At 38.5% G+C, this 25841-nt stretch overlaps 1 protein-coding gene across 1 annotated transcript in view; it reads left to right on the top strand.

The window, feature by feature from the left end:
* TTN (titin) overlaps positions 1-25841 on the top strand; it is a 317246-nt gene that overhangs the window by 95388 nt on the left and 196017 nt on the right. The window contains exons 49-90 of the mRNA XM_089523020.1: positions 572-1135; positions 1597-1878; positions 1983-2261; positions 3166-3444; positions 3541-3819; positions 3943-4230; positions 4344-4622; positions 4750-5031; positions 5140-5418; positions 5506-5784; positions 5892-6170; positions 6302-6589; positions 6722-7000; positions 8445-8726; positions 8823-9101; positions 9235-9513; positions 9612-9890; positions 10021-10308; positions 10535-10813; positions 11011-11292; positions 12012-12290; positions 12392-12673; positions 13614-13892; positions 14004-14291; positions 14457-14735; positions 14825-15103; positions 15201-15479; positions 15584-15871; positions 16018-16305; positions 17621-17902; positions 19225-19503; positions 19607-19888; positions 20005-20283; positions 20384-20671; positions 20813-21091; positions 21229-21507; positions 21609-21887; positions 22370-22657; positions 22812-23099; positions 24236-24517; positions 25116-25394; positions 25498-25779. Coding sequence (XP_089379146.1) covers positions 572-1135; positions 1597-1878; positions 1983-2261; positions 3166-3444; positions 3541-3819; positions 3943-4230; positions 4344-4622; positions 4750-5031; positions 5140-5418; positions 5506-5784; positions 5892-6170; positions 6302-6589; positions 6722-7000; positions 8445-8726; positions 8823-9101; positions 9235-9513; positions 9612-9890; positions 10021-10308; positions 10535-10813; positions 11011-11292; positions 12012-12290; positions 12392-12673; positions 13614-13892; positions 14004-14291; positions 14457-14735; positions 14825-15103; positions 15201-15479; positions 15584-15871; positions 16018-16305; positions 17621-17902; positions 19225-19503; positions 19607-19888; positions 20005-20283; positions 20384-20671; positions 20813-21091; positions 21229-21507; positions 21609-21887; positions 22370-22657; positions 22812-23099; positions 24236-24517; positions 25116-25394; positions 25498-25779 — 12111 coding nt within the window. The remainder of the gene's footprint in view (positions 1-571; positions 1136-1596; positions 1879-1982; positions 2262-3165; positions 3445-3540; positions 3820-3942; positions 4231-4343; positions 4623-4749; positions 5032-5139; positions 5419-5505; positions 5785-5891; positions 6171-6301; positions 6590-6721; positions 7001-8444; positions 8727-8822; positions 9102-9234; positions 9514-9611; positions 9891-10020; positions 10309-10534; positions 10814-11010; positions 11293-12011; positions 12291-12391; positions 12674-13613; positions 13893-14003; positions 14292-14456; positions 14736-14824; positions 15104-15200; positions 15480-15583; positions 15872-16017; positions 16306-17620; positions 17903-19224; positions 19504-19606; positions 19889-20004; positions 20284-20383; positions 20672-20812; positions 21092-21228; positions 21508-21608; positions 21888-22369; positions 22658-22811; positions 23100-24235; positions 24518-25115; positions 25395-25497; positions 25780-25841) is intronic.

Genomic DNA, 25841 nt, shown 5'->3' on the forward strand with positions numbered 1-25841 from the left:
TTATTGCTTAGATATTGCCAGGCCCATATTGTTGGTTGAGAAAGCCATCTTGAATGAAAGATCTAAAGGGAACTCTTGAAGTAAATATAAAATACATTATACTTTCTAGGTATTTCTCTTTTTTAAATGATTTATCTTAATATTTTAGAACAATATGATTGTGTGGGTTTTGCTGATATTTTGTTGTTGTAAAATTGCATTCATCTCTTCACTGAGTCTGTGTTGCTAGTTAATTCATGAAATTCTCATGGAATCATCACATGACAACCCAATCTTGCAACCAAATCACTCTTTTTCTATGAAATTCTGGCTTTTAAATCTCCCTCTTTTAAAGTGTTTGCATTATGTCAGGTGACATTAATGTTAATAGTTATAATTAATATATTGATTATTGGGAATCTTTATTTCACAGTATTTTTAGTCAGTTTAATAGGGAGCTTGAGAGACAGCTTCTTTTTCCTTTCTTTGGTGCTGATTGAAAAGTAACTGTCATTTTGAACAAGCCAATGTCAACTTTACCCCCCCCCCCTTTTTTTTTTTTTTTTTTTTTTTTTTTTTTTTTTTTTTGCAGAAGCATTTCCTCCAACCTTTCTAACCAGACCTGAATCTATAACTACTTTTGTGGGTAAGAATGCCAGGTTCCTCTGTTCAGTGTCAGGCACTCCTGTGATAGACACAGTGTGGCAGAAGGATGGTACTGCCATTTCTTCCACAGAACACCACAAGATTACCACTTCTGATAATAAGCACAGTTTAGAAATTGTGCATCTTACAGTAAATGACAGAGGAATATATACTTGCAAAGCCTCAAACAAGTTTGGAGCTGACATCTGCCAAGCAGAACTAGCCATTATTGATAAGCCCCATTTCATTAAGGAACTGCAGTCTGTGCAGTCTGCCATCAATAAAAAGATCCACCTTGAATGCCAAGTGGACGAAGACCGGAAAGTAACAGTGTCCTGGAGTAAGGATGGGAACAGAATACCTCCAGGCAAAGATTACAAGATATACTTTGAAGACAAAATAGCATCGCTTGAGATCCCTCTGGCCAAACTTAAAGATTCAGGAACATACACATGCACAGCAGCAAATGAGGCAGGAAGTAGCTCCTCTTCTGCAACCATAACAATCAGAGGTAAGAAAATGGTTGGTCTACTTAACCTAGTGCTATTTGCACTGTCTTATTTATAGTCAATTACTAATTCCAAAGAAGAAGTGGGCAGTAAAATTTTAAGAGGGAAATGAGTTTAATTTCAGAATTTCTCCAAGTTTAGTGCGCCGTTTCTGTGTCAAGAAATGCCAGTATTTTTTTGCAATTGTCTCCATGTCTTTACTAAAGCTTATTGTCTGACTTACATGTCCATATTCTTTTTTGATGTTGACTAGAACCTGTCGTTTATTTATTTGTTTGTTTATTTACCTCCTAGGCACTACTTTAGCAAAATCCAGGTTACAGTTTTTAAAAGTAGAGTTCAGAGTAATCGCAGGAGCTGGAGTTTAGTCCAAGACTAATGGCTGCATATTTCTAAATAGTTTTTCTTCAGTTCCTTCTTCTAAAGTACTATTTCAAGATTCTTTCTTTCTGAACTCTTCTAGAACCACCCTCCTTCCTGAAGAAAGTGGATCCCTCTTACTTGCTGACTCCAGGAGAGTCAGCACATCTTCAGTGCAAAGTCAAAGGGTCTCCTGAGATCCAGGTGACATGGTTCAAAAATAACAAAGAAATTAGAGAGAGTGATACACACAGGATGTCTTTTGCCAATAATGTGGCTGTGTTAGATGTTTCCAATGTGAAAGTTGAAGACAGTGGAAGTTACTCTTGTGAAGCGGTTAATGATGCTGGCAGCGACAGCTGTAGCACTGAGATAATTGTCAAAGGTTTGTTCTTAAACCCACCAATAATTTCTTTTAGAGCTGCTATGTTCTGCTACATGAATCTTAACAGTCACTAATTCTTCATTAATGCTTTGGTAATTTTATAGAGCCTCCTACTTTCATCAAAACTCTTGAGCCGGCTGAAATAGTGAGAGGAACAAATGCCACTCTTCAATGTGAGGTTTCTGGTACCGGGCCTTTTGAAATCAGTTGGTTTAAAGACAAGAAGCAAATTCGCAGTAGTAAAAAATACAGGTTGACTTCCCAAAAGTCGCTTATCTCTCTGGAGATTTCTTCATTTAATAGTGCAGATGTTGGTGAATATGAATGTTCCATAGCGAATGAAGTTGGAAAATGCATTTGCAGTGCAACATACATACTGAAAGGTTAGTGGGCAAATGAACCCAAACATCTCTTAACATAGTGCAAAAGCAGAAAAGCATTCTTTCTTGGAAACAGATTTTTTTTCCTTGTTCAGTGGGTCATTACGTGCATTCATTTTTGTTTGGGTGTTTTGTAGTCTATAATCATCTGGCATTGTTTTCCTGGAATAAAGGCAAAGAATGGATTTCATTCACATTAAGAGAGTCTTGCATGCTTGAGACTTTGACGTGGTTGAGATTATTACTGGAATTTGTGATGTTAATGCCAGCAGCGTCATTATTCTTATTTGCATCACAAATACCTCTCTTCTTATTTCAGTTCCCCATGATCAGTATTCAAATGTACACCTAGGTACAGATGTAAATCTTTACCTGTTTTGTTCATTTACTCAAGAACAAAGGATTTCAAAAGGTTTTTTTCAGTCCACAATGATTTGTTTATTTTATATTATGGAACTTCTTTGGTTAAAATCTGTTTGTGCAAAAATGTTGTTTTTATACAGAAGTTTTCATTTTTAGCAAAATTTTGTGAATTTTTTATTAAGAGGCCCTAAAATGTGAAAATTATCATGGCAGTTAGCCATTTTCCCCACAGGGTGTTTCAATGTTTTGAGACACCCTTTCTCATAAAGGATGAGAAAAAAATCTGTTTTATATTCTTTACTTCTAAATAAGGCAAGAGCTCCATTCTTTATATGGATTAATTTTCCAGTTTACATGACAAGCAGTATGTCCTATAAATACAGACTGAACAGTAATCTTTTTTAAAAGCTCCCATAAGATAAGTAATTGATCTTGAATCTGGAAGAAGAGTTTATTTTCTTTAAAACCTTTGAACTGAGGTGTCTAGCATAAAATGAAGTAATAATGATAGATAAGGTTTTTGTTTTGTTTTGTTTCAAAACAGAACCTCCATCTTTTATTAAGAAAATTGAAGATGTTACTACACTTGCTGGAGACATGGTTACTTTGCAGGCAGTTGTGAAGGGCTCAGCTCCTATTTCTGTTACTTGGATGAAGGGGAAAGACATTATTAAAGAAGATAACAAAGTCAAAGTAACCTTTGAAAGTGGCATTGCAACTTTACAAATCTCAGATGTCCAAATTAGTTCTGGTGGTAAATATACATGTCTGGCTGAGAATGACGCAGGAAGCCAAACATGTTTTGGAGAATTAGCAGTTAAAGGTCAGTGTAGGAACACTTAAGCATCACACAGTTCTTAAAATATCAGCAAGCTGTTTGCATTTGCTTTGTAATGACCACTATTTAATTTTATTATAGAGCCCGCTACAATTGTTGAGAGAGCAGAGTTCATTGAGGTGACTGCTGGAGACCCGGCTACTTTGGAATATACTGTTGCAGGCACCCCAGAGTTAAAAACAAAATGGTTCAAAGATGGAAAACCCTTGGTGTCTAACAAAAAGTACAGAATCAGTTTTAAGAACAATGTTGCTCAGTTAAAATTCTATACTGCCGAATTACATGATAGTGGCGAAATCACCTTTGAGGTTGCGAATGATGTTGGGCGCAGTGCATGCACCACCACATTTACTGTGTTAGGTTGGTAATCTTCTTTTGGTTGAATGCCACTCCAATTTGAAGCCTAGAACCATTAAAACAAAATAGCCCAAATATTCTTTTTCTGATGTACTGGTTTTCTTTCTTTGCTCTACATTGGAACAGATCGGACCATTCCTCCATTCTTTACTAAACCCCTACGGAACGTTGACAGTGCAGTTGGTAGCTCCTGCCATCTTGATTGCAGAGTGTCAGGCTCTCATCCAATCAAAGTGTCTTGGTTCAAACATGACAAAGAGATCACTTCCAGCGCCAAATATACCTTGCGATATGAGGAAGGGTCAGCATCTTTGGAAATCAAACAACTGGACACCAGTGATGTAGGGGTGTATTCCTGTAGAGCCACAAACTCTGCAGGGAGTAAAGAAAGCAGTAGTACTTTGACAGTAAAAGGTTTGATATCTTATTTGCATTCTCTTCTTAGTGCGTCTTTTTAACATGTTTTTCCCACTGTGTACATTTACAATGCTTACTCTTTTCAACTGTTTCTTTCATACAATGTTTAGAGCCACCTAGCTTTGTAACAGAGCCTGAGTCTCAAGAAATAGTACCTGGATCAACAGTGCGCCTGAAGAGTACTTTTAAAGGAACAGCACCTCTTTCTGTACAGTGGTTTAAGGGTGATGCTAAGCTAACAACAGGTGGAGCCTGCTACATCATGACAGAAGCTTTGTCAAGTTACTTGGAACTTTATGCAGTAAAGCCAACAGATTCAGGCGTTTATTCTTGCAAAGTCAGCAATGTGGCTGGTTCAGTTGCATGCAGCGCAAATTTATTTGTGAAAGGTCTGCATTTTCTTCCTCTTATTACAAAACTTTGAGATTGTGTAATCTCATACAATCTGAGATTGCCTCTTAGTTTTCTGAAATTTCTTTCTACAACTCTTCTAAATAATATCTCTTAATTCCACAGAACCGGCTACTTTTGTGGAAAGGCTTGAGCCATCACAGTTGATTAAGAAAGGAGAATATGCCCAGTTAGAATGTAAAGTGGTGGGCACACCTGAAATTAAAATCTCTTGGTTTAAGGATGACAGGGAAATCAAAGAAAGTGACAAGTATAAGATGTCTTTGGTGGGGTCCACAGCAATACTCAGACTGTTAGATGTCACAATTGAAGACAGCGGTGAATACATGTGTGAAGCAAAAAATGATGCTGGGAAAGATACTTGCCACAGTATCGTAACAGTAAAAGGTGTGTGAATGTATTCCCTGGACCACTTTTCCTGGAAACTCTGTTATGTCTTTAAAAAGTTCCAGAAATAATATTTACTCCTACTCTTTTTCCTGTCTTGTGCTGTAGAATCACCTTATTTTGTCAAGGAGTTTGAACCAAGGGAAGTGTTAAAAGATTCAGATGTTATACTGGAATGTGAGGTACTAGGTACTCCTCCATTTGAAGTATATTGGTTAAAGGACAACAAACCTGTGAGAAGCAGTAAAAAACACAGAATAAGCATCGAAGATTCCTTGATTAGTCTCCAGGTTTTCAAATTTGACTCTTCAGACATGGGAGAATATCAGTGCAGGGTCACAAATGACATAGGAAGCTGTGTCTGTAGTTCTGAGGTGGTTCTGAAAGGTTAGTATAACTTAGAAAATCTCACTTATCTTTTATTTCAATATTGAATTGACACCAGTCCTAACAAGAGATCTATTCTTTCTATAGAGCCCCCACAATTTGTGAAGAGGATTGAGAATATTAGCTCTCTTAGGGGAGGTACCATTGTGTTTCAAGCAACAATTAAAGGCTCTATGCCAATAATGATTTCTTGGCTGAGAGATAATGATGACATTAATGAAGATGATAATACAAAAATGACTTTTGTGAACAATGTGGCTACTCTCATGATTAGAGCCATTGAAGTGAAGCATGATGGGAAATACTTTTGTCAGGCTAAAAATGATGCCGGAATCCAAAGATGCTCTGCTTTGCTAACAGTAAAAGGTTTGTCTAGCCTCCTACTATCTTGTTATATAACAAGATTATCTTTAATCAAGTTAATATTATGGTTCAGGTCATGTAACTCATGCTCATTCCTGTATTTATCACAGAGCCAGCCACAATCACTGACAAAGCTGTTTCAATTGATGTGACGGAGGGTGACCCAGCCACCTTACAGTGTAGATTTTCAGGAACGAAAGATATCACTGCCAAGTGGTTCAGAGATGGAAAAGAGTTGACTTTGGGACACAAGTATAAAATCAGTATTACCGATACAGTCTCAGTGTTAAAGGTTGTGTCTGCAGAAAAGAAAGATAGTGGTGAATACACATTTGAGGTTTCCAATGATGTTGGAAGCAGCAGTTGCAAAGCTAGCATAAATGTCTTAGGTTTGTATTGCATGTCTCTCTTGGGTGGGTGCGTGGTCCTACCTGCAATTATAATTCTTATTCTTCTGATAGCAAAGACAAGCATACTGGCAACTTGATCTAATCTTTCTTTTCTGGTCTGTCTTGGGTAGATCTGATTATACCACCTAAATTCACCAAAAAACTGAAGAAAATGGATAGCATTAAGGGCTCTTTTGTTCACCTTGAATGTATAGTTTCGGGTTCACATCCTATAAGCATCCAGTGGTACAAGGATGGCCGAGAGATAACTGCTAGTGACAAACACAAATATTCTTTCCATGATAATACGGCATTCTTGGAAATCAACCAGCTCGAAGGTGCAGACAGTGGATCTTATACCTGTGAAGCAACAAATAAAGCAGGAAGAAACCAATGCAGCGCATATTTAACTGTCAAAGGTTTGGCCATGTTGTGTTTTTACCCCTCCTAGATGACTCATTTGACATTTTCTTTTATTCTGATTTCCCTCCTCTTTATGCCTGTATAAATTATTTCCCTCCTTCCCCCATCTTTCTTCTCACTCTTTGTAGAACCCCCATGCTTTGTTGAAAAACCACAATCACAAGACGTTGTACCTGCTGCAAGAGTTCAGTTCAAAGCCCTTGTCAGCGGCACTCCTCCGATACAAATAAAGTGGTTCAAAGATAGCAAAGAACTCCTTTCAGGAGCATCTCGCTCAGTTTACAAGGATGATACTTCAAGTCTCTTAGAACTCTTTTCAGCCAAGACATCTGATTCAGGGAACTATATCTGCCAAATAAGCAATGATGTTGGGTCTACAACCTGCAAAGCAACTCTTTTTGTAAAAGGTTGGCAGCTTCCCACCCAATGTTGTTAATTGCCTTTTGTTTAACCCATTCCTATGCATGTCACCTTCCAAGAAGGGCTGTGTAACTGTTTTGGACAGATCCAAAACTCCCAACCAAATTGAGATTATCTTGATCAATTTGGATTAGATCTGGGAAAGATGAGCCTGATTCAGATTATCTTGATACATATTCAGAATGGACTGGCCTAGTCCAAAGCCATTTGGACTATGCTCGATCCATGCTAGACCATTCTGGATCCATGCTAGAAGAATCCAAAAGGATAAAAGGTTTTTGTTGTTTTTTAAGCTAGATGATATATCTTCAATAGCATTGTATCCAGAAAACAGTAGGGTGACAGGGAGATGGAAGAGGGGAGATGGACATTACTCATGGACACCTCTAACTATAACCTTCCAGTCACAGTGGATTTAGTGTAGGAAAGAGACACAGCGTGAAGTCACTGAACTTAAACATTCAATTTTCAAACTCAAGTCCATGCTCTTTTGCTTGATTTAGCTAGTAGCGGCAAAGCTTCCCCTGGCTTACCTACCTGGCATTGCCAATTGTTCTTGTTGCATACCTGCCCATTCCTGCACATGTTGCCTCTTGGTAGGGTATTTTAATACTTTGACCATTACATGTATTCTATAGCTATGCTTTTCAACTCTAAAATTTGGGCACTTGCAGAGGTCCCAGTACAATACGTCCTTGACTGGGGGATATGATTCAGTGCAAAGCCACACATGTAGAGCAGAATGAACTCTTTTATTTTATTTTTGTTTATTTATTTTGTATAAAAAAATCTCAAGGCAGCATACAAATAAGATCAATAAAAACAAAACAATTTAAAACAATAAAATACTTAAAATAGACTAAAATATATTAAATTCAATCTACAAATTAAAACAGATTTAAACATGTTAAAACAGTATGATTCGGCACTCAACTGACTGGGCACTTTTATATACAAATATATTTAATTTTTTAAAAATCATCTTTGCTAGTTCAAAAGGCCCAGCAAATTGTCTGCAGTGTGACTGTGGCTGTCTAGTCTGAAAGGACTTCCATGTTTCCAAATTTAAGGCAGTTGTGTGAAAAATCAGAAAGGTTGCAGCCCTTTTGCTTTCCCAGTGTAAAACAGTGAGATTGAAAGACTGGGATTTCTAAATTTCAGTTTGGGTGCAGAATTTGAATGAGGTTGGGTTGAGCCATATCTGCCTGAACTAACTTGAGACCCAATCCAGTCAGGCTCCAAACAAATTCATGGGTCCCTTGCACAGCCCTACTTGCAAGTAACTTTCACTGATTACTTAGATTGCCTCCAAGTAAGTGTGTGCATAGTACTGAAGCTTTCCTTATAGTTTTTAAAAATGCCAATTCCTTTTTTAAAAAACATAAATAAATACATGTGTGTGGTTTCTCTCACTCCCTATTCTACTTTTAGAACCCCCCAGATTTATTCAGAAGCCTAGTCCTGCCGTAGTTCTGAGGAAAGGACAAGCTACCACTTTTGAATGCCAGGTAGCTGGTACACCTGAAATCCATGTTACTTGGTACCTGGATGGGAATGAAGTCTTGGACCATGACAAATATGGAGTCTCGTTTGTAGACAATGTTGGCACTTTTAAAATCTCCAATGCCAAAATTGAGGATAGTGGGACTTATATCTGTGAAGCTCACAATGACGCAGGTAGTGAAAGCTGCAGCATTGAACTGAAAGTGAAAGGTTAGTTATAATTATTCATTTTTCTAATCACTCAGCCAGATAGCTGCATTTCCCCTCTTTTGTCCTTTAAGACTGCTTTGCTTTCTTCTAATTTAGAACCTCCCACATTTGTAAGAGAGCTGAAACCTGTGGAAGTAGTGAAAAGTTATGATGCTGTGTTGGAATGCGAAGTTACAGGGACTCCTCCATTTGAAGTAACCTGGCTAAAGAATAACAGTGAGATTCGAAGTAGCAAAAAGTATACCATGACTTCAAGGCAATCTGTATTTACCCTTCAAGTAATGAACTGTGATTTTCAAGATGCTGGTGAATACCAGTGCATTGTATCAAATGAAGGAGGCAGTTGTTCCTGTAGCACAAGGGTCAGTTTGAAAGGTTAGTTCAGCCACTGCTGTAAGGGAGTGGAGAATCTGCAAAATATTATTTTTCTTTTCTCTATTATCAAAACTTTTAAACCGTACCATGACTTCACTCTGGCCTTTTTTTTTTAAAAACAACAAAAATACAGAACCTCCATCCTTTGTCAAGAAGATTGAAAACATCCATGCAGTTTTGAAAAGTTCGGCTGTCTTTCAGTGTACAGTGGCTGGTTCTCAGCCCTTAAGTGTGTCTTGGATAAAAGATGAAAGAATCATCGAGAATGATGAGAACTTCCACATTTCCTTTGAGAATAATGTGGCAAGACTGAAGCTCAAGCATGTTGAACTTAGTCACAGTGGGAGATATACCTGTCAGGCAAAGAATGAGTCAGGAGTTGAAAAGTGTTTTGCTTTACTTTTAGTACAAGGTTTGTGAGTTTTCATTTCTATCTTTTAAGACTACAAATCATCTGGTTATGGTTTAGGGAAAAACTTCAGTACATATGTCTTTTAATTCTTACTACAGAACCTGGTCAGATCATAGAAAAGGCCAAATCAGTTAAAGTGACTGAAAAAGACCCCGTGACACTTGAATGTACTGTGGCTGGAACACCAGAGCTTCAAGTCAAATGGTTCAAAGATGGCAAACAACTCATGCCCAGTAGATATTACACCATGAGTTTTGATAATAACGTGGCCCGTTTCAGGATTGAATCCGTTATGAAGGAGGACAGTGGTGCTTACACTTTTAAGGTGGAGAATGAGTTTGGAAGCAGCACATGTGAGGCTGTTTTGACAGTATTAGGTTTGTATTTCAGTTCACCAACACTGGAATTCTATTTTTTCTAGATATGTTAATTATCTGTGTAGTTTCATGAAGGCAATGGAGAATAAGGAATCTGATACTACTTGCCTTTTTCCTCCTTTCTGGACAGATCAATCAATCCCACCTTCATTTATCAAAAAATTACCCAAAATGGATAAAATTCTGGGATCATCTATTCATATGGAGTGTAAAGTTTCGGGCTCACTTCCGATTACTGCAAAATGGTATAAAGATGGAAAAGAGATAACTGACAGTGCAAAATACAGGAGCCTATGTCATGAGAACACGGTATCACTAGAAGTCAATAACTTAGAATTGACAGATTCTGCCAATTACACTTGCAGCGTGACTAACGTTGCAGGAAGTGACTCATGTAGCACCATCTTAACTGTCAAAGGTTTGCATTCCTGTCTTCTTCTTGTACTCTTTATATAATATACATCTTATTAACTCCAACATAATGAGTGTTATTTTAATATCTTGGAAAAGCAACTATTGGAATGTAACTTTTATTTTCTTACTATCTTTTCAACATGTTTACTTCTCTTTAAGTATGCCTTATGCCCTCGCAGACAATATTTCTTCCTCTAACACTTAATTCTTTTGTTTCTCAAAATCTTTAGAACCGCCAAGCTTCCTGGTAAAACCAGAAAGCCAACAAGCTGTACCTGATTCAACAGTGGAATTTAAGGCTGTTTTAAAAGGAACACCACCTTTTAAAATAAAGTGGTTTAAAGAAGATTTAGAACTTGTGCCTGGACCTAATTGTTTATTTGGGATTGAAGGGTCAACAGGTTTCTTAAATCTTTATTCAGTGGATCTATCAAAAAGTGGTCACTATACTTGCCATGTTTCCAATGATGTTGGCAGCGATTCTTGCACAACAACCCTGAGCATAACAGGTGTGCTAATTTGTTCTGTGTTGCTCTTTTCTTATTTGTCTTCTGCTTTCTTTTTGCAAATGTATCTTGATTTTGTGTGTTGCTAAATTTAGACAATCTTGACACAGTTTAATTATCTTCTCTTATTCTTTATGAATTCAGATATGCTCCATTTTCTTTCTGTTTATTGTGCTTTCATGATTTCTTTTATTTTGTAGAACCTCCAAAGTTTGTTAAAAAGCTAGAAGCATCCAAAGTTGTGAAACAGGGTGACACCACCCGGCTCGAATGTAAAATCAGTGGATCTCCAGAAATCAAAGTGGTATGGTACAGAAATGACTCTGAACTTCATCCTAGTGAAAAATTCCAGATGTCATTCACAGACTCTGTGGCAGTAATTGAAATGAGACATCTTGGTGCTGAAGACAGTGGAGATTACATATGTGAAGCACATAATCCTGCTGGCAGGGCAAGCTGCAGTACAAAACTTCTAGTAAAAGGTTAGAAAACACTCTTCTGCTGGCCTCCTTCTCTTTTTAGCCTTAAAATGATAGTGATTAAATCAATCCAATTCTTATATTTAAGCTAATTGGGCTGCATCAGACATAGTCTTCTGTGTACACAGCCCAAGTATCTGTTCAAACCATGTGGAGTAGATGGGAGACACAGCTGTGTGCAGAGGAGAGCATAATAAGTCTTGTAGTTTGAGTGGTGAATGGATCTTATTGGTAAAAGTATCATAAGTCTGTGTTAGAAACTAGTTATCATTCAACAAGGCCCATAATTAAAGAATAATAAGCATTTCCTAGCTTCTCTCTTTTGCTCTTTTTTCTGAGAAGGCAGAAAGGGATTTTCTAGTAGCAGTGGTGGTTTTGATGTTGGTAAAGAAAATGTGACCATCAAAGCTTTTTACCTTTGTCAGACAAAGGCTTGGTATTTAATCCCAAGGACTGTATTTTAGTGGACAGGAAGATTTTTTAAAACGTTAATAAAAAAAAATCTTTGTTCCATCACTGGCCCATTTTGGCTAATTATCAAAAGACATTGGTCAGATTTACTTCTGAAATGTGCATTTTGAAAAGAAAACCACCTCAGCTAAATGCATACCTTAGTACAGGTAAAGATACCATTTCTCACATTGTATTTTCATTCATCTAGCAACATGCATTTTACATAGGTATATTTTTGAAGTGGCACCTGCTTCCTCTTTTCTTCCTAGAACCGCCTGTATTTAGCAGGAAGCCATCTCCAGTAGATACCCTAAAAGGCACTGAAGTTAGTCTTGAGTGTGAAATCTCTGGGACACCACCATTTGATGTTACGTGGTATAAGGATAAGAGGCAAATTCGCAGCAGTAAAAAATACAAGGTCACATCCAAAAACTATCATGCCAGTGTTCACATTCTTAATATTGAAGCTTCTGACATTGGTGAATACCAGTGCAAAGCCCAGAATGATGTTGGAACTGACACTTGTATTTGCACTGTAAAATTAAAAGGTAAGCATTGTTTTGAATATATGATATAAAAACTTCTTAATAAGTCCTGCAGAATGCATCTTATTGGAAATCTTGACATACATTGCTTGTTTCCTCTTCAGAGCCTCCAAAATTTGTCACTAAAATAAACAATCTTACTGTTGTGGTGGGTGAACCAGTAGAGTTACAAGCAACAGTGGAAGGCTCTCGGCCTATTTCAGTTCTGTGGCTCAAGGATAAGGAAGACGTCATTCGAGAAAGCGAAAACAGAACAATAACCTTTGTGGAAAACACAGCTACTCTTCAGCTTGCAAAAGCAGAACCAGCAAGTGCTGGGAAATATATTTGTCAAATCAGTAATGATGCTGGAACCCGGGAGTGTATAGCCACCTTAACAGTTCTAGGTTGGTAATGGGAGGGGGAGTGCCTTTTAAAATGAGATTTTTTTAAAAAAAAAAAAAAGGCTGAGAAGACTAGCTAACAGAAATACTAGAAATCTGAGATTAATTACATTGTACTGTGTTACCATCAGTTCACATGTCCCTTTACAGAGTGCCTTTAGTTTTGGCAAAAGGGAACCAACAAAAGAAGGGAAGAAAAATCGTGGTGGAGTATATAGAAAATACATAGAGAGCCAGCATGGCATGATGGTTTGAACATTAGACTAGCACTCTGGAGAACAGGGTTCGAATCTCAGCTTGGCCCACTAGGTGACCTTGAGCAAGTCACACTCTCTCTCAGCCTCAGAGGATGGCAATGGCAAACCCCTTCTAAAGAAACTTGCCAAGAAATCTGCATGATAGGGTTGCCTTAGGGTTGCCATAAGTTGGAAATGCCTTGAAGGCACTTAACAACAACATGGAGAAACAAATAGGCAGATATTTCAGTTACACAAGCTTAGAATTAATTATTGGGAACATAGGACTAGGAGGTCAAACCAAAGTCTTAACAGAAACTGAAAGCTAAAGAACTTTGAAACAATACGTTAATCTTGTCACTATTCCAAGACAAAAATTTGGATTCTGTGTCTTGATAAGAAGTCAACTGATAAATGCAATTCTTATAGAGCATCATATCTCAGCATACACACTTTTAATGTTCTGATTAGTGCAGAATATGATCATTATAGTTCTACAGATCACATGCACTTCCTGATATTTATGCTGATATGCTGAGATATGATGTGTGTGTTCTTTGTCTATACTGCAGCAGTTAGTAGTTTTGTATGGTCTTCACTGCAGTGATGAAAAATGCATGTTACCTGTTTAGAGTGCTAGTTTCTGTAACTGCTTAGGTCTGGGAGAAATTAATTTACAGATGTATATTGTTTGTATCTCTCTCCAGAGCCAGCTGTCATTATAGAAAAAGCTGAGCCAATGAAAGTCACAGTAGGAGATACCTGTACCTTAGAGTGCAAAGTGGGTGGAACACCGGAACTTTCAATAGGCTGGTTTAAAGATGGAAAAGAACTGACTAGTAGCCAGAAATACAAAATTACCTTCTACAACAAAATGTCCTCACTTAAAATTCTTGATTCAAAAAGAGAGGACAGTGGCTTATATACCTTTGAGGTGCAGAACAATGTTGGCAAAAGCAGCTGCACAGCTTCAGTTGATGTTCTAGGTTAGTTCTGTTGCTTCTTTTCATATTTCTATTTAGAAATGACTTCTCTCTACCCCTTTGTCATCTTTTCTTGGGATTTTTATCATCTTCTGTTTACTTCCTCTTTAACAGATCGGATTATTCCACCTTCTTTTACAAGAAAACTTAAAGAAATGCATGGCGTACTGGCTTCATCTGTGGTTCTTGAGTGCAAAGTAGCTGGCTCGCCACCAATTACAGTTGCTTGGTTTCAAAATGGTCATAAACTCACAAGTGGGGAAAAACATCAAATTACTTTTACAGACAATGTTTGTGGCTTACAAATCAATTCATTGAGTTCTTCTGATACAGGAACTTACATGTGCAAAGCAACTAATGTAGCAGGCTCTGATGAGACCAAGGCAGTTCTGACTGTACAAGGTCAGTATTTGATGACTGACTTGGCAGAAGTCTTTTTATAATTTTATATTAATCTTTAATCCTTGCAAATATTCTGTTCTTTTGGTGATATAATTTGAGAGAATGTACATTTTCATTCGTCTTTAATTATCAACTGACCTTTTCTTATTTTTAATACCTGTTTAGAACCACCCTCTTTTGTGAAGAAACCAGAAGCTGTGGATATTTTACCAGGCAGAAGTGTTACATTTTCAGCTACTGTTAGAGGAACACCACCATTTAAGGTGAAATGGTTTAGAGGGGTCAATGAACTGATACCAGGTGATAAATGTAACATCTATTTGGAAGATTTGATTACAAAGCTGGAACTCTTTGATGTAGAGCCATTCCAGAGTGGCGAATATACTTGTGTTGTGACTAATGAAGCTGGCAAAGTGTCTTGTACAACTCAACTTTCTGTAAAAGGTTGGTACCTATTGCAGTTTGTCATAATGAAATTTATAAACGTGTGAGCAACATTGATGCTCAGTATTTGACTTCTTATTGCTCACTAGAACCAGCAGTTTTTGTGAAGAAACTAAGCGATCACTGTGTGGAACCAGGCAAATCTATCATTTTAGAAAGCAAGTACACTGGTAGCCTTCCAATTTCAGTCACATGGAAGAAGAATGGTGTACCTTTAAGTCCATCTGAAAAATGCAGCATCACCACAACTGAGAAGTCATGCATTCTTGAAATTCTTAATAGTACCAAGGATGATCAAGGAGAATACATATGTGTGGTGGAAAATGAGGCTGGAGAAGATATTTGTGAAGCACTGGTAACCACTTTAGGTCTGTCTGGTGAAGTTTTCTTGCTCTTTATAAATTACATTTTATATTTCCAAAGTGTGTTTCTCTTAAGGCTTACATTGACTCTTTGTATTCTCAGAACCCCCTTCTTTCGTCACACCCTTGGGACCTCTTGAGGTATCAGTTGGAGACTATACAACTTTGCAATGCCAAATTTCTGGAACACCAGAAATCACAATATCTTGGTACAAAGGAGATACTAAATTAAGATCAACTCCTGAATACAAGATGTACTTTAAAGACAATGTTGCCACTCTGATATTTAACAAAGTGGATGTCAGTGACAGTGGGGAATATATTTGCAAAGCAGAAAACAGTGTTGGAACTGCCTCATCAAAGGCTGTCTTGTCAGTTCAAGGTGATCACTTTACTCTGAGTTGGCCAAAATTAATATTTACAGAACTCTTTAAAAACTGATTAAAGCATGAAGTGTATATTTATTGCATGCATGCTTTCTTGCAGAGAGAAAACGCCCACCTTCTTTTGCAAGGAAATTGAAGGATACAGAGCAAACTGTTGGCTTCCCAATCAAATTTGTTTGTCGCCTAAATGGGTCAGAACCTATCAGTGTTACTTGGTATAAGGATGGTGTACCTTTAAGAGATGACTTTAATGTGCAGGCTTCTTACATAGATAATGTGGCAACTCTTCATCTGTTGCAAACGGAAATGAGCCATACTGGGCAATACTCTTGCACAGCTACCAATCCTGTTGGAACAGCAACTTCTAGTGCTAGGTTCACCGTCACAGGTGTGTTTCATACTGACCTTTTTGTTTCCCTCTATTCTGTTCAATCTTTTCTCTTACCTTCTAAAGCAATGTTGCAATATTTGGCTATATGTGGGTTAGAAAGAGGACAAATCAATCGGCAATCTCCTCTTCCTTTTAATCCTCAGAACCCAAACAAGCTCCCTTATTTGACATCACTCCTGAATCCAAAGATGTTCCTGTTGGAGAAAGTGTTGACTTTGAATGTCATGTTACTGGAGCCCAACCAATCCATGTTACCTGGGCAAAAGATGGCCGAGAGATCCGTACAGGAGGCAACTATGCAATCACATTTGTAGCAAATACAGCCCATTTAAGGATTCTGAGAGTAGGCAAAGGAGACTCTGGACAGTATACCTGCCAAGCTGTCAATGATGTTGGAAAAGACTTTTGTTCAGCTCAACTTAATGTAAAAGGTATTGGAATTTAAGTAGGCCTTACTGAAACTTGGTTTTTACACAGAAGAGGGGTTTCTTTGGGTTTCTTTTCTATTCATTTCCATGTTGTTGACTACTTGGAGTCTAAATGGAATAGGTCTCTTTCAGACTAAAAAGAAATGACTGAAAGCAATCTGAAAGTCCTAAAATAAGTTATTCCTTGAATTTTCTTCAAACAAGAGTAAAACGAAGAAAAAATATTTTTCTAAAATATTATATCTTTTGAGTGTGCTTTACATACTTTCATATTTAAATGTAATTTCATGGCATTCTTTAATTTTACTTGTTGCAAAAGTCAAGTGCATCTCATTTGTTTTTATTTAGTATTTAATAGGGTATATGGTGTTTTGTGTGGAAGTTTTTTAATTATCTGCATGGGAAATAAGTATAGCTATCCTGAGCCATTAAAAATAACCTATACAGAGTTCTGTAGAACCATCAGTTAGAGCAGTAATATGTTGCAAAAGGACTGAGGAAGGACCAGCTCTCTTCTGCACTTGGCAGACCTGACAGGTACTAGTAACCAATGGCCCAAGAGTGGGGCTGTGCCTCACCCCTGTCACCGCAGGACAGGGCACCCTCTCTGATACTCTCAGGGATGCAGTATCACTGTCTCACCCCATCAACAGAATAAGCCTCTGAGTGAAAATCAACCATGCTAACAGAATTGCCAGTCTGGCTGGTGATGTGAAAGCAGTGGGATTGTTTGAACACATACAGGCTCCCTTCTCCCTTCCACCTTCTCACCCTACACTCATAGAATCTTGTTACTGTAAGAGCCTTATCTCACCAATATTTTTCTCAAATCATTGAGAAGGGATCTTCTATACTGGATATTGGTGCCAATCTCTCCCACACTCCTCTGTGGAACTAACATCTTTTAGACTGAGGCTGACTGGGGCTTGGGGAAGCTTTCTGTTCTGTTGGACAACACGAGCAGCAGAGGGGCAATGGGTCCAAACCACAGTCTTTTATTGCAGAATGTCAGTATTTTTACAAAATAACAAACTGATATAACCAACTGTTAGAAATAACAAATTTCTGATACATTTAAGTAATGTGCCTATACTAGAGATAGATGTCTGTCCACAAATTGTCTGAAATAGCATCTTGTCCAGCCACTTCTGTCCCTCTTGGATTTTGGTGTGTTTTGGTTTGGTTTGGTTTGGTTCTGACCCTCTTTTTATCAAGACTATTGTTGCTGTTATGGATGATACCACTGAATATGTTCTCATGAATATGTTCTTTACTATTCATCACAGTACTGAATGTTACTTTCTTTCTGGTTTCTCAGAACCGCCTAAATTTGTAAAGAAACTAGAAGCATCAAGAATGGTGAAACAGGGTGATTCATGTCAACTTGAATGTAAGATCACTGGTTCTCCAGAAATCAAAATTGTCTGGTACAAGAATGACCATGAAATCCATGCTAGCACCAAATACCACATGACATTTAGTGACTCCATAGCAGTGCTGGTCATTGTTGATGCCAACATTGAAGACAGTGGAGATTACATATGTGAAGCCTTCAATTCTGCTGGCACTGCAAGCTGCAGTACAGTTGTCACAGTAAAAGGTTAGAAGTCAATGTTTCTGCAGCCTTCTTCCCTGTGTGCTTTTCTGCCCTGCTTTTTCTCTATGCTCTGAAGGGTTAGATTACTATTCTATAATGTTTTAGATGAATAATCAAAAGTATTTGTTAAAAATTTAGAGTTATATCAACAGCGGAATTCCTAATGAATACAGCAATCCTAACTGACCAAGAGTCAGGTGAGCTGGAACTACGCAAGCTGAAATTGTGCTGAATCTAAACTCCTCCTCTTTGATCAGCTGGCAAAGGGGCATTCCTGCCAATAGGAGAGACTTGTACTTAAGACTGACTCACTAAAGCAACCACATTGTTGAGTTAGGCTTGCATAATAAAGTGGAAATAGCGAGGTACTGATGAGTAGAGCCAGTTATACAACAGTTTTAATATGGAAAATTATCTTTAAAGTTTTAAGATCAAAAGAAACAGTTTTACATTATCAGGCCCAGTGATCTTCTAGTCTTACCTATCAGAGCCTGGTATCAGACATTGCAGGGCTATACAGAAGCAAAATATAGTAATAAGAATAATATGTTTCTTGTAAATCTGTTTCTGGCTAAGATTTAAATACATCCTATGCATCAGCCAGAATATATTTCCTGATCAACTAACTAATACTTAGGAAGTTCACAATAAGAGGCAACAGGTGGATGGATGAAAGTGGGTGATAATGCACAATATGAAGTTACAGGCGTAGGTGGATACAGCTTTTTGTTAACTGTATTAGTTATAAAACCTGCTTGCTGCTTTGGTGTTACCTCCTAGCAACACTACAGTTGGAGAAGACATTAGATGTGAATAGGAATTATGTGTGTTGGAGGGAAGAGAATTGCAGCAGTGTTTCTTTTTTTAAAATTACAACATTGGAAGGAAGTTAGAAAGAATATGTCTTTGGACATGGAAGATGGACATGGACTATGGGGTGGGGAGTATCATATCAAGAAAAACAGATCTGGCTGTAAAGTGTGACAAAAATCATGGCACTTATTAAAGGTTATGTGTAGGCACACTCATCCATCCTTTTTAATTGCTTTATCTGGAAAATTCTTTGCCACATGTAAAAAGAATGTGTGGGGGGATACCAATGTTTCCAAGTCGGTCTTTACAACTTTGGATATAGAAATGACTTCAGAATGAGCTTCTGCTGATAGACCATATATGAGAACTAGAATAGGCCCCAGGCAACTAATTAAGGATTTACAAGCATGCCTTCTGTCTTCAGTTTCTGAATGTCTTGACCCTATTAGCAAGAAAGCTATCCCAGGAGTCCAGTTACATGTTCTCATATTCTTTTTATTTTATTTTAATAGAGCCTCCTGTTTTTAGCAAGAAACCTTCCCCTGTAGACACACTTAAGGGCTCTGATGTCATCCTTCAGTGTGAAATTGCAGGCACACCACCATTTGAGGTTGCTTGGTTCAAGGATAGAAAGCAAGTCAGAAGCAGCAAGAAGTTCAAAGTGACAACTAAGAACTTCAATGCCAGTGTCCACATTCTTAATCTTGAAGCTGCCGACACTGGGGAATATCAGTGCAAAGCTACAAATGAGGTGGGAAGTGACACGTGCTCTTGTACTGTAAAATTCAAAGGTTAGTATTTATGCAAATAGATTTTCTGACTTTTCTTTCTAGTTTGCTTCCAGTTTTCTTTCCCTTCTTTGTTGATTACCATAAGTGCTTTTCTCTCTGCCAGAACCACCTCGGTTTGTTAAGAAGCTGAGTGACACCTCCACTTATGCTGGGGAACCCACAGCACTCCGGGCTGTTGTAGAAGGCTCCCAGCCTATTTCAGTTGTATGGCTTAAAGACAAGGGTGAAATCATACGGGAAAGTGAAAACATCCAGATTTCCTTTTCGGATAATATCGCAACTCTTCAGATTGCAAATGTCGAGGCAACTAATGGTGGAAAGTACATCTGCCAGATTAAAAACGACGCTGGAATGCGAGAATGTGCAGGATATTTACAAGTTTTAGGTTGGTAATGACTTCTGTCATCCTCTAAAGAATCAAACGTTTGCATTGGGAATGCTGTCAACATTTTTTCTTAGTCTTTTCTTAAACTCAGTCTTGTGGGGTTTTTTTTCTTCCAGAACCAGCTGTGATTTTAGAGAAGCCAGAGCCCATGACAGTTACAGCTGGCAGTACATTTACTTTGGAGTGTACTGTGGGTGGGACTCCAGAGCTAATTGCCAAGTGGTTTAAGGATGGAAGAGAACTTGCCAACAGCCGCAAACATCAGATTACCTTTTTGAACAAAATAGCCACACTGAAGGTTCTTTCTGCAGACATGGATGACCGGGGACTGTACACTTTTGAAGTATACAATGAAGTGGGGAAGAGCAGCTGTACTTCCTCAGTGGATATCTCAGGTTAGCCAAGGAATCTTACTTTTCAGTTCCCACTTACCTTTCTTTAAGTGTTTTTCTCTTTTCTTAAGAAGTGGCTTTTTTGTTCCCTCTTCCTACACAGACCAGATTGTTTCACCTTCCTTTGTAAGACGATTAAAAGAAACCTTTGGTGTGCTGGGCTCCTCTGTTGTTTTGGAGTGCAAGATTTCTGGTTCACCGCCTATTTCCGTGACATGGTTTTATGGAGGAAATGAGATTTTCAGTGGGGATAAATATGAAATTGCCTTTTCGGAAAATGTTTGTGCTTTGAAGGTGAATGCTTTGGATTCATCTGATACAGGGCCATACACTTGCACTGCCACAAATGTTGCCGGCTCTGATGAATGCAGTGCCTTTTTGACTGTACAAGGTCAGTAAAGGCTTGTTCAAGCCAGCCAATACAAAAGTTTCTACTATCTGTTAATCTTGTGATCTTGGCAATTTATTTTACATGATTTTCAATTACCTACCATATCCACTAACATTTTAAACATTGTGTGTGCCAATCTAGAACCTCCCTCTTTTGCAAAGACCCCTGATCCATTAGAAGTTTTACCTGGAAAGAGTGTCACATTCAGGAGTTTGATAAGAGGAACCCCTCCATTCAAAGTGAGCTGGTTTAAAGGAAGCAGAGAACTCATACCTGGGAAAACGTGCAACATCGTTTTGGCAGATTCAACTGCAGAGTTGGAATTGTTTGAAGTCGGACCACTGCAGACTGGGGATTATACCTGCCTTGCCACTAACAATGCTGGAAGTGCTTCTTGCACCACACATCTTTTCGTGAAAGGTTGGACCAAATGCTATCCCACATATTTATGTTGGCTTTTGCACATGTCAGTATATGTTTATGATGGCATGTACACATGTGTACATATGACACAGTGATTGGTTTGACCCTCTTTTTTCTGTATGACTTTACTTTAGAGCCAGCTGTATTTGTAAAGAAACTAAGCGATTTCAGTGTGGAGCATGGCAAATCCATTATTCTAGAGAGTACATTTAGCGGAACTCCCCCACTCACTGTTACATGGAAGAAGAATGGCTTAAACATCACTCAATCTCCCAAGTGTAATATAACAACAACAGAAAAATCAGGCATACTGGAAGTTCTTAGCAGTACCAGAGAAGATGAAGGAGAATATGTATGTGAAGTTGCAAATGATGCTGGGGAAGATGTATGCCATGCGTTGGTATCAATTTTAGGTTTGTTCCTCTCTTAAGTTGGTTGGCTATTCTTGTAGTGATTGCCATTATGCAATATATTTAGATTAAATAGGTACTGATTATGGATCTTTCTTCTTCAGAACCACCTTATTTTGTTAAACACTTAGAAGGTGCGGAGGTGACTGTTGGAGAGCCAGCATCTTTGCAATGCCAGCTGGCTGGAACACCAGAAATCAAAGTGTCATGGTACAAAGGAGATACAAAACTAAGGTCTACTCAGGCTTATAAAATGCATTTCAAGAACAATGTGGCTTCACTTGTTTTCAGCCAAGTGGACAATGCTGATATTGGTGAATACATCTGTAAAGCAGAAAACAGTGTTGGCTTTGCTACCTCCACAGCAACGTTGACTGTCAAAGGTGATGGCTCCATTTTAAATAATTGATACTTATTGTTTAAGTTACATTCATTGATTTGTGAGTAATATTGTAAAAACTTGACTGACTTGTACTGCAGGCACAGAAATAGGGCACTATTATTCAACAGCCCTGACATGTATACAGACAGCATGCCTGGATATTAGAGATCTCCGAGTTCCTTCTTTATCTCCATACAAGTAACCCTCCATTCCTCTCAATGCTTTACAAATTACATGTCTTCTGCACATGAGTAATTAGCATCAGTCAGAGAATAAAGTTTACAAGTATGCATAGGCTTCTCATTACTCTTCATGTCTTGCCACAGCCTGTGCACCTGTATGTGGGGTGGAGGGGAAATGGGACTCTATCTCTTCTTGTTGATATATGACACTGTTACAGCTGTAGTGCAAGAATGTCATGATCAAAATCTTTCTGTGAATTTTATAGGAAATACTGTTATATACTGTGGTTTCTTTTTGCAGACCGTAAACTTCCTCCTTCATTTACAAGAAAGCTGAAAGATATTCAGGAGACTGTTGGTGCTCCTGTTACTTTTGATTGCCGTATCATTGGCTCTGAACCCCTTCAGGTGTCATGGCACAAGGATGGTGTATTGTTGCAGGATGATGATAACATTCAGTCAACCTTCTTAAATAGTGTAGCAACTCTTCAGATCCTGCAAACTGACATGGCTCACTGTGGCCAGTACACATGCACAGCTCAAAATGCTCTTGGAACAGCTTCTGCCAGCGCCAGACTCCAACTCACAGGTTTGTAAATTACTCCATCCAAATCTTCTCCCATATTCATTCCATTTTAAAGAGGAAGAACAAATCACAGAGATGTGAGAGCAGGAAACTAGTGCTATTTTGAAGGGGAGATGGCAGCATGAATTACCTTGTCCTTTTCCACTCCATTTTGTAGAACACCTGAAACCTCCATTTTTTGATGTGAAGCCTTTGCCCCTTGATGTTGCTATTGGGGAAAGTGGTTCTTTCAAATGCCATGTCACAGGATCAATGCCAATGAAAGTCACTTGGGCAAAGGATAACAGAGAGATTCGGCCTGGCGGCAATTACAAGATCACGCTGGTAGAAAACACAGCCACTCTGACTGTCCTTAAAGTAGGCAAAGGTGATGCTGGGCTTTACACTTGTTATGCAAGCAACAGTGCTGGGAAAGATTCTTGTGCTGCTCAGCTGAGTTTCAAAGGTAATGGATGAAAATGGCTGTATTTCCCTCTGTGCCTCTATTTTGTAAAATAAAATTAAAGACATATGAATCATTTGGACTTTGGAGTGGGCGCAGGCAGATGGCATCCATGATATAAACTAGCAGCTGATAAATAGCAGCTGATAAATACCTTCTTGAAGTTTTGGATGGAGTTATTTCTATGAGAAACCTAATACTGCACTGAGTTTTATATTTCTTGCTCATAAGACCATCTAAAATTAGCACTGTGCAGAAATCTATGAGTCCATAACTAGGCTGGATATAGACTGCCCTTTTAATATGTAGTGTTTAAGTGGGGCATCATCTCTTTATTTGGAAAAGGGGTAACTGTTTTTTATTTTCAAATTTAGAACTTTCTAGTTCATAGTAAGAAAGAAACTTTGTGTTTATTTTGATTTTAAAAAGAAATAATAGCCAATGCCTTCCTGAGACCAAGAAAGTATGACTTGCCCAAGGTTATCAAGTGGGTATCCATGGCTGAATAGGATCCAAACTTTGGTCTCCCAGAATCCTAATCCAGTACTCAAAATTGCCCCATGCTGGTTCTATACAGCCATCTTTCTGACACCGTGTCTGTAGAGTTACAGATTTGTATCTCTGTCTATGTCTGTCTGTCTATATCTATACCTGTACCTATATGTATTTCTATATTTATATATATCAGTAAATGATAAGGAAAGCTTTACCAGCTGAACTTCTTAGTAACCAGTTGCTAAAGGCACAAAAGCTCTGCCATTTTAAGAGACCTGAACTGCGAGTACTAGGCTACATTAGAAGCAAGCAATGTAAATATCTATTTACTGGAAAGAAGAGAAAGCAAGACACATTCAAGCAGTTATGTTGATTTAACTCTGCCCGGTACCAACAAAATGAGAATTGTGGGTGCTTCTTTTCACTTTTCATTCTTGATGACTGTTGTTGTAAGGTTTTCACAGTTGTCCTGTTAGGCATATGATCTTGTAGTCATAAATTTGGGAGGAAGAAAAAGAATACTTGTTATTATTGCTACAGTGTTGGGAAAATGCCAGATTCTGAATTCTCACATATCTGAAACAAACCATCTCCTTAAAACATTATCTTATGATTGTATTTTTCTTGTCTTCTCTCTTCAATAGAGCCACCACGGTTTATTAAGAAGTTGGATACTTCCAGAGTTGTAAAAGAAAATGATTCAACTAGATATGAATGCAAGATAGGTGGTTCTCCAGAAATTAATGTTGTGTGGTATAAGGGTGAAACTCAAATTCAGCCCAGTAACAAGTACAGTATATCCTTCACTGATTCTGTGGCAGTCATTGAAATGCACAATCTGAGTGTTGAAGACAGTGGAGACTACACTTGTGAGGCCCAAAATTCAGCAGGCAGTGCCAGCAGCAGTACGTCACTGAAAGTGAAAGGTCAGAACCTGTTCTTCCATTCTTCTTGCTTTAGAAGGTGGTTGAGGTTTAGACTCATTTGCTAAATAGGCCAACCTTAGGGGCCAGAACAGATCAGCCTGAAAAGCCGGCTTCCATGGAGTTTGGGGCATAGCATTTTCATCCGACATTCTCCCAAGACTCTTGGAAGCTGCCCTGACTGACCAGATGTGGGTGGCTTCAAGATGCTCTGGGGGCGCAGTGTTTACACCCCGCATGCTACCAGAACGGTGTGAAGGCATCCTGGGGTTGTTGCCAGGCCGCCTAAGGCTGCCTTTTACCAGCCCAAATAAGAGTAGATCTTTTCCGCTCCCATTTGTGCCAGCTCCACGGTGGCTTGGGGGTCACAGCATGTGGTTGCTGCAGCACCAGGCCAAGCAGCACCAGGGCGGCCCCAATCCGCCCTTTTCAGGCAGTCTGTTCTGGCCCATAGGTTACTATTAAACCTCAATACAACACCAACTTATTTTGCCTCAGAAATTTCCCTCCAGTATCTATATCTGGGCTCTCCCATCTGATTGCAGTTTGCATTCCTACTCCTTCATGTTTAACAGGAATTCAACCTTTTTGTTTCAAACAGCTCCTCCAGTTTTCCACAAGAAACCCCGACCAGTAGAAACTCTGAGAGGTTTTGATGTTCACCTGGAATGTGAGCTTAAAGGCACTCCTCCCTTCCAAGTATCATGGTATAAAGACAAAAGAGAAATTAGGAGTAGCAAGAAATACAAGATTTTGTCAGAGAATTACCTCACTAGTATTCACATCCTCAATGTTGATGCTGCTGACATTGGCGAATATCACTGTAAGGCCATCAATGATGTCGGAAGTGACACTTGCATTTGCTCTGTAGTACTGAAAGGTTTGTAAAAGGCCTTTCATCATCATCTGTTTTCCACAGCAATTATGTCTTTTCATCTTTATTCTTTCTTTCATCATTTACACATTTTCTGTCTCTTTATCAGTACCCCCTAAGTTTGTGAAGAAACTCCATGATATCACTGCTACAGTTGGGGAGCCAGCTGAATTGCAAGCCACAGTAGAAGGGTCTGAGCCTATTTCTGTCCTTTGGCTGAAAGACAAAGGAGAAATTATCAGAGAAAGTGACAACCTCTGGATGTCCTATTCAGATAAAGTTGCTGTTCTTCAGGTTGTGAATGCAGAGCCATCCAACACTGGAAAATATACTTGCCAGATTAAAAATGATGCTGGAAGTCAAGAATGTTTCGCTATGTTATCAGTTCTAGGTTTGTATAGATTTTCTTAAAAATGTAGTGCAGAGTTGTATATTACACCATCCTGTTTATAA

This window comes from Sceloporus occidentalis, unplaced genomic scaffold (assembly GCF_023333645.1).
Source record: "Sceloporus occidentalis isolate IW3139 unplaced genomic scaffold, rSceOcc1.0.p SCAF_4, whole genome shotgun sequence".
NCBI classification, from domain to species: Eukaryota; Metazoa; Chordata; class Lepidosauria; order Squamata; family Phrynosomatidae; genus Sceloporus; species Sceloporus occidentalis.